The sequence below is a fragment of the Mauremys mutica genome, chromosome 3, assembly GCF_020497125.1.
Source record: "Mauremys mutica isolate MM-2020 ecotype Southern chromosome 3, ASM2049712v1, whole genome shotgun sequence".
Lineage (NCBI taxonomy): Eukaryota > Metazoa > Chordata > Testudines > Geoemydidae > Mauremys > Mauremys mutica.
Genome location: NC_059074.1, coordinates 147,094,086 through 147,105,786, shown reverse-complemented (window position 1 = coordinate 147,105,786; position 11,701 = coordinate 147,094,086). Strand labels below are relative to the sequence as shown.

Genomic DNA, 11,701 nt, shown 5'->3' with positions numbered 1-11,701 from the left:
ATCACCTTACACACAGGTGGCCAAAACCGTCACAGGGACAATTCCACTTGCAGACACCCCAGCTAAGACAACCCTCAAAATCTTTATCCAGGAAGCAACTAGCTTTCTGTCTCTGTGATGCTGGGCCTCCGTCTGTCCCTGTGTCCTGGCCCATCCTTCCATTTGGAAAATTCTTTTGCGCAAAGTCACTAGCCCTGGATCACAGAGGCTAGTTCAGGCAGGCCTGGATGTTAGCTGTCTTACAACACAAAAGAACCGGAGAGAGATTTGACTAAAGCCAATGGCCTCTGCAACCAGCTCCTCTGCAACGCCCCAAGCAAAGAAGAGAAAGTGCCTAGTCGACAGGACCCCCAAACCACCATTTGGAAGCTGTTGCTGCAGCCAGCCCTCATGGCATCCCTTGTGGAGGCCCTCCATTTTAACCCTTGCAGTGTAGTTTTATATCAAGCACTCCCACTAACGTCATACCAGGCATTTTACCTATACCCATGCCACAACAATATTACTAACGGTGAATAATACAGCATCTTTGTTCCCAACATCACCTTGCTGGCCCCCGGCCTACCGCCAACTCCATTCACCTACCAGCCCCTACTTAAGAAGATGTCTCTGATAGCAGCAGCCCTGAAAGCACCATTTAAAATCCTTTTCTCCCCATTTCTAGCCCAACAGCTTGACCCTCCCGGGGTTGGTGTGTGGGGTTGTCTCACTTGACCGGTAGCTCTTTGACCACACCACAGTATCTTCCCCACTCATCTCTGGCCTGGAAGTAGGGTCCTTTTTACACACACCTGGCCCTCTCAGATGTCCATGGAACTTATTGATTTCCTGGCCCGTTGACTGGGTGCTTCAGACAAGGCTCTGTTAGTCCCATGATACCCTAAAATATCTCCTCAGCCTTTGAAACCCTGCGACTCCCTCTTCAGTGGCTCTAATACCTGGACCGCTGCTGCCCTTCTCTTTGCTTTCCCAAGCTCTGCTTTAATGCCACTAGGGCTGCTCCAGGCCTTGGCCTCTAGGCAAATCCCCTCTCTTGCGTCTCTCTCCTTCTCCATTTGTAGTTCAATCACATGACATACCCTAGCAGGGTTCGGTTTCCTTTCCCGAAGCCCCAGCTGCAACCCAGGTATCCAGCCTGGAGAGGCCAGTGGCCTGAACAGGGGAGTGGGAATCCGAAGCTCCTGACCACGGGATGCTAATTCCTCCCCCTCTCATTGTGAGGGGTGGATCCCGCCCCCAGGGGGGCTGAGGGCTCCATGGGCCGAGGGGTGTGAGGTGCAAGGCCTCTTGCCCTGACTCCATTTGTGGGGGAGGGGATATATCCCCAAATGGAGGTGCAGCAAGGTGGCCTAAGGAAAGGGGGGGATGGGCGGTCCCAGGCTTTTTGCACGGGGCCAGGTACCGGCTGCCCCGCACGCAGCCTGTCAGGGGAGGAGGCGGAGGCTGCTGGTTTGTGGCAATAGGCACCAGCCAGCCCTCGCCGGGCCGGCCCCACACAAAGGCGGATCCCGGGGGGAGGCAGCACGAATCCCCGCAGCGGCGCTGGCCCAGGGGGCTTGGCTGGCACCAGGCACAGGCGGCTACAGACCCAGCCGAGCCGGTAGGAGGAGCCGGGGCTGCGAGGGAGGAGCCGCTCCGGCTCGGCAACACGGTGATCCGGAGCAAGGTGCAGAGGGAGCCGGGCCCAGCCGGGGGTCCGGCCAGCTCCGCCCCGGGAATCCCGGTGCCACGGCAGCAGAGTCCCCGCCTCCAGCAGAGCCGGTGCAGCGGGCGGAAAGAGCCGTAGCGCAGAGATCCCGGGCTGGCTGCCGCCTGCCGGGGGAAGGGAGCTGGGCACCGGGGTAGGGATGATCCGCGCCCGGGGAGGTCCCGGCCCCTGATGCGGCTCTGAAGCCGGATGACAGCGCAGCTCCCTTCCCTCCCCTTCCCCGGTCTCACGGGCCCCGCGGCTGCTTCGGCTCTGGCTTCCCATATCATTAGCGGTTGGGCTCAGATCCCTTCGAATCCGGTGTGACCCACGCGGTGATCCGGCTCCGATCTGGATATAGACCCTCCTTCTTGGTGACCCGGATTGCACGGTACCCGGCTCCGCTGGGGAGTGCACACCTTTCCCATCCCGGGAATCGTCCTCCTTGACTCTACCCGTAGCGGCGTCGAATTTTGCAGCCGCCACAAGGATTGGAGACTATCTACCTGCTTCTATTTGGATTGCACATAGTTTCCTTGCACTGCTCGAGGTTGCACAGCAGCGCTGCACTGACCCGCTTGCACAACATCAGCACCGACACATCTCCAGATTGCACGTTAGTTACTTGCAGGAATTGGGATTGCACAGCAGCCTTTGCACAGGTCCATACAGCACGTTACTTAGCTGCACCAATCCGGATTGCTCAATAGCCTTGGGCTAATCCAGACTGCACAAAATCCTTTACACTAATTAGATTGCACAGCAGATCCCAGCATTGATTGCACCAATCCACTGATCTGGATTGCACACTATTCACTTACACCGATTCAGATTGCACATTATTTACCTGCACAGATCCAGATTGCACAGCAGCTTCTGCAGGTGTCTGTGTGTGTTTGCTCACTGCCAAAACTGGTGGAAGATGTTGCCAGGGTCTATCCAGATCTCTGGGGAGACCTTATCAAGTGCTGAGATCCGGGACATTTGCGAGAGCCTGCGGGAGAACTCGGTGCGACTGCTGTCACTCCGGGGCTGCCAGCTTTCTGACCGGGATTTCGGGCGCATTTGCCGAGGGGTAGCGGAATCTCACTCCTTGGCTCAGCTCAACCTCAACCTGGGGATTGTGTCCAACATTAACCGGGTCAAGCAACTGGCAGAAGCCCTGAAGACAAACCGCTCCATCCAGTCTCTGTTGTAAGTAGGGGAGACCTTGCTGGTTCCATGGAGATGGGCCACCCCCAAGAGTGGCCATCCAGAAGTGCAGTATCCCTGCCCCCAGTGAGTACCCTGTCAGGAGATGTGCTTGCCCCGGGCGGCCTGTTCTGACAGGGTTGCCTCACCCCTCTGGCACTCTGTTGCTCTTCAGTCCTGTAAATTAATTCCTGAGAAAAAAATGTATTTGATTTTAAGCATCAAGTCCCCCTGCCCCATGCTGGGAGGAGGCCACCACTGCACCTCTCCCATCTGTATTCTCCTGGCATATCTGATATCTCTCCTATGTTGGAAGGGGGATGTCTCTGCATCCTTAATTCCTCAGACCCATTTGTCCCATGCTGGGAGGGAGCTATCTGCATCCCTGAAGTCCCCAGCCCTGCTTCCTGTCCTATGCTGAGAGAGGACTGTCTCTGTACCTCTACCACCTGTCACCAATCTGTTCTAAGCTCCCTCATTCAGGGACACAGCATCCCTAGGCATTTTGGAGCATTGCCCCCACCAGGCAGTGGCATCTTCCTCCTGTTCCCTCTGTATCTTGGTTCCCATTGGCTGAGGCTGTCCCCAGTGGCCTCAGGAAGGCACATAAATAATCCCTAGCCTTTACCCACACAGCCTCCATGGGAGCCCCCTGACAGACGCTGGCCTAGCTCTCCTCAATCCAGCGCTCTCCATCCATCCCTCTCTGGTGGCTTTGGACTTGGGAGACTGCATGCTGGGTGATGAGGGCATCAACTTGATCTGTGGGCTCCTGCCTCCTGATGGAGCCAAGTCAGGTAAGCAAAAGGGTCTGTGGGGTATGCAGTGGCCATTGGAACTCCTATATGGCTCAGGCCCCTCTGCTTAGAGCTAAACGTCCTCTGCCGGTGACTTGTTAGGGGAGCAGGACATAAAGTTTCTCCCTCTGCTGAGACATGGCACGAGGCTTCTCCTCCCAGCGTAAGTGGAACAGTCCCTTAGTACAGGAGCCATTGCACTGGGTGAGCACTCTGCTTCCTCATTGACTAGTTTTAAGGGGAGGGACCCTGTCCAATGGAGCATGGCTCCTGGTACAGTGGACTGTTCCATTGGCAGGATGCTAGTGGGGAATGGTGGTCAGTTTGCTGCCTCCTGATGGGAGAGTTTGAATTTAGGGGGAGGAAGGCACAAGGCTTGGACTTCTGATTTGGTGTTAATATTTTGCACTCGTGAAGCCTGAGCTGTGATTGGTGCATTTACAATGAATGCAGATCAATGAACATTACATTCCTCCTCCCTCCTCCACCCATCCTGCCCCGGAACTGGGTTTTACAGTAAATTCACCTCATTGGCTCCCCTGGGAATTAACACTGAATGATCCCTCCTGTCTGTTTTATGGGGAAGGGACTAACTGCTGGCTGAATAAGTTCCTCTTTACAGGGGATGAAGTCTGAGGCCTGGGCTCTGTCTCTACCCTCTCACCCCAGCACCCTAACCAGCTATTGACCTCAGGCCTCCCGGGGTATATGCTCACAGTAGATACAGCAACCACCCCGCCTGAAACTCAAGCTTCAGTACCTGCCCCCTCCCACGCTGAGACTGCTTCTTGTGAGCAAATGAAAGGGCAGCACTGCAGGTAGTAGTGCTAATCAGATAATTAACCTTTATTCATTCTGTAAATCATACCCTCTCCACCAATCAGGGTGCAGGGAATTGTGAAACTCTGAGCCATGCCACTTCCTATCTGTGTGATTGGCTGAGCGGGTTCTCCTCTGGAAGGTTTGGTGACTTGTCTGGACCCTTAGGGTGTTCATGGGCTTCTCTCTCTTCTCCAGGCCTTAAGGAGTTAACACTGAGCGCAAACCCGGGTGTCACGGCCAAAGGTTGGGGGCGCCTAGCCATTGCAGTAGCTCACAGCTCCCAGGTGCGAGTGTTGAACCTGGACTACAACCCCCTCGGTGAGCGGCACAGGCGTGAGAGGCTCTGAACTATTAGCTTGACAGGCTTTGTGTGTGTTTGCTGCTGATGAAAGTGCTGGTCTGATGGCCCTGGAGACTGAATCTAGACCAGGGACATCCTGGGCACTGGCAGGGCAATGCCGGTTCCTCCACACTGCCCCTTCTGCTGGGCCTCTTCCCTGGCCTGGAGATGAGGGCTGGGGTGACCTGATATCCTGATATTAGGAGACTCGTCTTATATAGGCAACTATACCTCTTCTCCCCCCCCCCCCAAAAAAAGTCCCAATTTTTCACATTTGTTATGTAGTCACCCTAGTGAGGGGGGAGTTCATTCTCCATAGCCCATTCAGTCCCCTGCTTGAGACTGGGGGCCAGTTAGTTCCACTTGTGCTGAGACTTTGTGTGATGAGGACACGTGTCCTGCCAGGAAATGCATCAAACATGCTTCACAGAGATGGCAGCTGCAAGCAACCTAGGGAGGAAAGACTGTGTCCCCCACCTCCATCCCCCGGGGACTCTGGGCTCCCCTTGTCCCACAGCTGTGTTTGCCTGTGTCAGGCCTCGGCTCAGGTGGTGACCTTCCTCTGCTCCCTCCATTCCCAATCCCTTCGGCCTGAGCAATTGGCCTGCCAGATGGAACATGCCCCCCCCATCCCCTTTCCGCCAGCTCCTTCCCCGGATAATAGCATGGAGGAGAAGAGCCTGGCAATGGTTGCCATGGAAACCAACTCTCCTTCTCCAGCTTGTGTTGCTGGAGCAGGATTGGCAGCTGGTGAGGCAGAGACCAGGCCATGTGGCTCTCCTACCTCACCCTGCCCCAGGAAACTAGGCCAAGCAGCTCTCTCTCCCCTCCCTGCCCCATCTCCCCACCTCCACCCCACCCCAGCAGAGACCCCGGCTGGCTGGGTGCTTCTACTCTGTGTTACGAGTTCCTAACATGGTAGCTGATGGAGCCCCACCTGTGACCATCCGGGGAGTGCTTCACAGGCACTGGCTGCCACCGAGGCCAGCCCCAAAAGAGCCGTTCCCCTGCAAGGGGTGACAGCATGTCTGCTGGCTAGGACAGTAGACTCTTTTTCTATTCCTGACTCTGTGAGGGAGTGGGAGCTAGTGGTCAGAGCAGAAGGCTGGGAGCCAGGACTCATGGGGTCTATTCCTGGCTCTGAGGTAGAGTGGGGACCAGTGGTCAGAGCAGAAGGCTGGGAGCCAGGACTCCTGGGATCTATTTCTGGCTCTACTACTGACTTCCTCTCTGACCCTGTGGCCAGTCACTTCCCTTCTCTGTGCCTGAGTTTCCCGACTGGTGATGACGGGAGGCTCCGAGATCCTTGGGTAGGTGGATGAAAGTCTTCTTGTAAGAGAAACAGTTTCACTATGTTCCTTCAAGTTTTTGATGTTCACTCCCAGAAAAGCCAGTCACAGCCCACAGCTAACATTCCATTCCCCCCCCAACTTGTCTCTTTTCACAACCACCAACCCTTCACCTCCTCCTCCAAAGTGTTCCTGGCACATAGGGATTAGCTGGTAGCATTGGCACGGGGTAGTCCCATGATCTGCCTGGCCCAGTGGATACATGGTCTGTGTGAAGCCAGATTCTGCTGACATCCCCTGGCTTTCTTCTCCAGGTGACCAAGTAGCAGGGATGCTGGCTGTTGCTGTGGCCTCCAGTCGCACCCTGGAGGTTCTGGACTTGGAAGGAACAGGACTTACCAACCATTCTGCCCAGGTAAGGAGTGTCGGGTGCTGATATAGCATCATCTGCACCTCAGGGACACAGGCGTCAACAAAGAGTGGAGTCCCCAACCCTGAGATGTACCTCCTTCCCTCCCCCGCATCAATGGATCCTTTTCTCAGAACAGTCTCTGCCCCTAGAAGTACTGCTACTATCTGTTCCTTTCCCTGACCCATGGCTCTCAGCCCTTAGAGGTCCAGCTCAGCCCTAGCCAGTGGAGGGCGAGAGAGCAGATTTTTTGGTTCTCTGGAAAAGTGAAGAAGGTTTGGTTTCAGGAACAAGGTTTGTGAAGAAGTCTTGGAGTTTAGGCTTAGAGCAGGTAGGACTTGAGCTTAGGGGGTTATAGATAATTATCTGCTTAGTGTTTTTTTGCAGTTTCTTCTCAAGCTCAGCTCATGGTACTGAGATTTCCCATTTTCACTGTCTCATCTGACTCAGGCTTACAGGGGACCCAGCTGGAGGTGGCAGGGGACGTTTGCAGATAGGAGAGAGCAGTAGTTTCCTCCTTGGGTACAGCCAGGAAGTCCTGGCAATGGTCTCAGGTGGAGAGTTATTAGTGTCCCTAAAAGCTGGTGTGGGGGGCTCAGCGGCAGATGAAGAGAGTACAAAGCGGCTCTGAACCCCTTTCTCGTCAATCTGACTTCTGTCTGTGCTGCCTTTCTACCTGCTTCTGGCTCTCGTTCTGCTCAGACCTTGCTGGACATGGTGGAGAATTACCCAACCGCCCTGCGGACGCTGATCCTGGCAGAGAACAGCATCAGTCCCGAGCTGCAGCAGCAGATCTCGGACCTGCTCTCCGAGGGTGAGGAAGAGGAGGAGAATGAGGCTCATGAAGTCACGGCCAGGGAGAAGAACCCCTGGATCTGCCAGAGCAGTAAGACCTCTGGGACCCCAGAGAGGTGGAGATGAGGCTGGACTGGGGAGGCTGGCAGGAATGAGGGTTCCGTGATATTTTCTGCTGGGATGAGTATGTCACTGTGGGGTTGGTAAATGGACAAGGTCCCACCTCATTGTGGGCTGGAATACAAACTGAGTTCAAGTCTCATCAGCCAGTTAAGTAGAGTTGGGCTGGGTCAGTACTTCTATAGGAAGCCTCCCAGGACAATCCGGCGTCTGCAAGAAGTGGAGGTGGGGCTCAGATGGCTCTTTACAGTACCAGTGCCCCGGCATGATGCCGCAGCAATTAACATCTTTCAGCAGAGACGTAGAATCAGAGTCATGAATATTAAAGGTCCCATGAGTCTTTTCATAAAACGTGGGGAGTTGGCCCTGGTGTCTCAGCTAAATTCCAGCTCATGTCATTCCAGGCTGCTTCCCTAAATTCCCCTCCAGTTTGAATGGGCTAAACCTTGTGAGGGTTACCAGCACTATATTCTATCTGCAGTGGCTGTATTTGAAGGAAAGGGATATTGTAGCGATTCCAGTGAGCTACTGTATACCACTGTTTGATAGGAATCCAGCAGAACTAACAGGGATAAAGGCAAAAAGGAGACCTACCCAGATCCTGCTCAGTTTTTAACCCAAGCTTCCCAGTTGTCCCATCAAAATAGGAACTAGTATAGCTGCTCCTAAAGCACCAAACAAATCCAGACTCCAATGCCATAGCACCACAAAAACTGTTAACTAGTACCTGGATCCAGCCAATTTTTGGCCAGCGCCCACCCCTGCCTACTCCCAATTCCAGTGTCTAACTAGAGAACAAGTATAGCTGCTCGTAATGCACCAAAAACATCTGGACCCTGATACATCTCGGTGCAGCAGTGCCCCAAAACCTGCCTCCAACTCCCAGATTCTATGAGATCCAATCAATATTTGGACCTAGTCCCTCAAATTTCATTGTCCAAATAGAGACCACCACAGCTCCTCTGAGTCCAAAAACATCTGGACCCCAATGCTTCCTGGTGCAAGAAACCTGACTTCAGCATTTGGGAAGAAGGATGGGGTGGTCTGCTATTAAATAGCCTTCTCTACAGAAACACATATGTGTTCAGCTCCATACACACCATCCTCAAGGCGCTCAGCTGAGTTTGGGGAAGAATTCATTTGGCAACAGTGGCTGGTTCTTTGTGCAGTCATGTACTGGCCAGTGCCATCAGGAGCAGTGGGGAGGGTGAGGTAATGGTATGTCCTATCTGCTTTCCGGCTTCACCTTCCTCTTTAAAACTGACCAGGGAAGTTGCATGTCAACCCTCCATTCAGACAGTGTGAAGAGCGGGAATTTCCAGGTGTCAGCTGGGAAACAAAGTGCCAAGTGTCGGTGGTCACGTGGCCCCTTGGTTCTCCACAGCATTGCTTCCCGTGTGCAGCAGGGGCAGATCTGCTGCTTACTCCTGTGAACCCTGCAGCGCCAGCACAGTTAAAGGGCGGGGGGCAGGTTGGGATGCAGCTGGATTCTGTTCTTGTGGATTGGCAACAGAAAGGGTTGCAAAGTTCAAGCCAGTTATACCTGTACAGCCTCTCTGAGAACACAGGCGTTGTCACTGAGGGCGGACTTTGCAGGCAGTGGGATTGCACAGGTGTCACTGAAGGGCTAATTTGGCCAGCAGAACCCATAGTACTCGTTATAATGGACAGACTCTCAGATCCCAGGGGGAGTTTTCAGGGCTGGCTTTTCCTTTGTAACCTGAGCACACGGCGTCCCTGGGAGACAATACATCTGGATCCCCGCAGTGGCATTGGGGCAGTCACTTTAAGGTTCCCCCAGACAGCATTAACTCTGCCATGTTGCACAGAGAGTGTGCATCTAGTCACCTCTCCTCCTCAAAAACCTCTCTGGCTTCTGGCTCCTTCCATGTTAGCCAAGCTCCTCCTTAGCCCTCATTTGCTCTGCCTCTCTCGCATCCTTTGTCCCCTTCTCTCACTCTCAACTCTGTGCCTGGTGTCCAGACCTGTGTTCTTCTCCAGCTCAAATGTCTAACATTCTCTCTCCCACCTGCTCCACAGATCCCACCTCCCAGATGGTCTTGGTGACGTCAGGTCTGGGCGAGAGCCTCTTAGCAGAAACAGAGATGTGACTAGGATACTCCTGCAGCGTCTACTGAGAAAAGCACTGTTTGCCTGTATGGGTGGGCCATGTGCAATGCGTGCATGGAGTATGTGTGTGTGTGTGTTTGTTCACGCCACACATGCTGGGTGAATGTCTGTGCTGTGTGTGTGCATATCCTGCTGTGCCCATGCCCACGTGCCTCCAGGAGGCCAGCCCCAATTGTGCATTCACATCCTTCAAGTCCCATCCATGCCACCTTTGGGTTCCGAGTTTTGGATCCCGGCCTGAGTGAATCTACACGAGTGTCTGTCTCACATGCTCTGTCAGCTGCTTGTGCTTATCCACTTACTGCATGTTTAGATCACACAGCCTCCCCCTCCTGGCTGTACATTCCTGACCCACGTGCTGGAGGTTGTATTTATTCAGAGGTATATATTTGTGTATAACAGATGTTCTTTCTATTGCTTGTACCGGTGTCTTGAAGAGAGTTTTATAAAGGTCACAGATGTGGCACAGCTCATGGCTGCAAGAGGCTCTGTCATTCCTGCTCCCACTGACAGGGAAGGGCGTTGAGTGGGCTGTGAGAGATTGATTGAGTGGGTGAGCCCGTATGTCCTGGAGCCGGTGCTGGGCATGGTGTGTGAGCAAAGACCACATGCTCTGCCCTGTCTCCACTTCCCGCTGACTCAGAGCTGGCTATCAGGCTGGGTGGGCTGTGAAGTTCTTGGATCTGTCCTTGTGGGAGAGAGCCAGATCCAGTGTATATATACAGAAGATACTAGAAGGCCTGTATGTACCATGGCTCTCTGCAGTTCCATGAGAGCAGAGCCCTGAAATCTCGCTCATTGCTGGTACCTTCGAAGCATTTGCTCCCATGACGAATCAAAGCTGAGCCAGATTCGGTATAGCCCCATCTCCCTGAAGGGAATTACAGTGAGAAAGGGTAAAAGCCCTTGCAGTAACAGGGGCCTGTCCCTCTAATCCTGGAGCTCTTCTAACTCTAGCTCTTCTGTCAACAGCTGCAGAGCTGGGCAGAATTTGCAGGGGAGCTGGCCAGTGAAAATCCAGGTGCTGCAGGCCGAGGTGAGGGGGACTCAGGCAGGGGTGCGCTGCCCTTTTCACTCAGTGCTGACGCAAATGCCTCTGGAAAGGGCAGAGGGACGCAGTTACAGAGTGTGACAAGGGGATTCAGGCAGAGGTGCTCCTTGGGCCACATCCGCACCAATACTCCAAGGCTGTGCCAAGGGACGATGTGCTGTATCTCAGGTGAGCCTTAAAGCCAAAGGTCTGCTCCTTGGAGCAGTTTATGTAAGAGTGGGGAGGGAGGTCAAATTCCAGCTTGTGCCAGTCCAGCCTGCCTTCCTGTATCTGCATTGTCCTGCCCTCCCACGGTGCATTCCCACACGCTGTTAGCCCAGGCTGGGAGCTTTGCGTCAGTGAGTTTGTAAAGTGCTTTGGGATGGCTGGGACACAGGAGCAGTTTAAGAGGTTTTATTCCATAATAATAAAACCCAGCAGAGCGGAGCCCCATCGCATCTGAGCTCAACCTAGCACCTCCCGCACGGCCACTAGAGAACCAGGCAGAGTGGTTAGCTGGAAAGGCTCAGATTGGAGCTGGCTTCACACCCAGGTAGAACAATGAACCTGTAACTGGCTGGGGCATGGAGAGCTCACCCTTTCCCCGCTCCAGCACTGCAGAGAGCCCTCAGCGCACAGCAGCGAGCACACCACAAAAGCTAGGAGAGCCACGAGGAGGCAGCAGTGCTCCAAAGTGCCTGACTGGGCTCGGCTGGCTGCCAGCTCAGCTCAGCTCCCAGCCTGCAGGGCCTGTGGTGGTGAGGTCTGCCTGCTGGAGGGCACTCAGCTCTGGCCCTGCAGCACTGGAGGAAGGCTTTGGGGGAGGGACAAGCAGCTTGGTGAGTTGCGGGACACAGGGACCCATTCCTATGTGGTGGGATCCTGTCAGAGGCCCAGACTGGGCAAGCTGGTGCTGGGAAGAGCCCCACTGCGCACCTGGTAGGAAAGGCCGCACTATGGCACCATCAGCTCATTAGTATTCTCCCAGCTCCGCTTTACTCTTCACTGCCATGCAGCTGTGTTTTTATACACACCCAGACTGATCCAGGCCTTGGCTCAGAGCCGCCTTCCTAAGCTCCCACAGCACCCTT

General features: G+C 54.3%; 1 protein-coding gene across 3 annotated transcripts; it reads left to right on the top strand.

Annotated features, from left to right (window-relative positions):
* Window positions 1-1,670: 1,670 nt before the first annotated feature.
* LRRC73 (leucine rich repeat containing 73) lies at window positions 1,671-10,375 on the top strand. Of its 3 annotated transcripts, none has more exons than XM_045008404.1 (6): window positions 1,671-2,881; window positions 3,515-3,675; window positions 4,693-4,815; window positions 6,441-6,541; window positions 7,238-7,349; window positions 9,491-10,374. In XM_045008404.1, exons 1-6 carry the CDS (start codon window positions 2,610-2,612, stop codon window positions 9,559-9,561), a joined length of 840 nt encoding a protein of 279 aa, XP_044864339.1. In that variant the 5' UTR covers window positions 1,671-2,609; the 3' UTR covers window positions 9,562-10,374. The 3 variants fall into 3 exon arrangements, with proteins under 3 accessions (XP_044864339.1, XP_044864341.1, XP_044864338.1); XM_045008403.1 differs by having other exon boundaries at window positions 1,673-2,881; window positions 7,238-7,421; window positions 9,491-10,370; XM_045008406.1 differs by lacking the exon at window positions 4,693-4,815 and having other exon boundaries at window positions 7,238-7,421; window positions 9,491-10,375.
* Window positions 10,376-11,701: the final 1,326 nt, after the last annotated feature.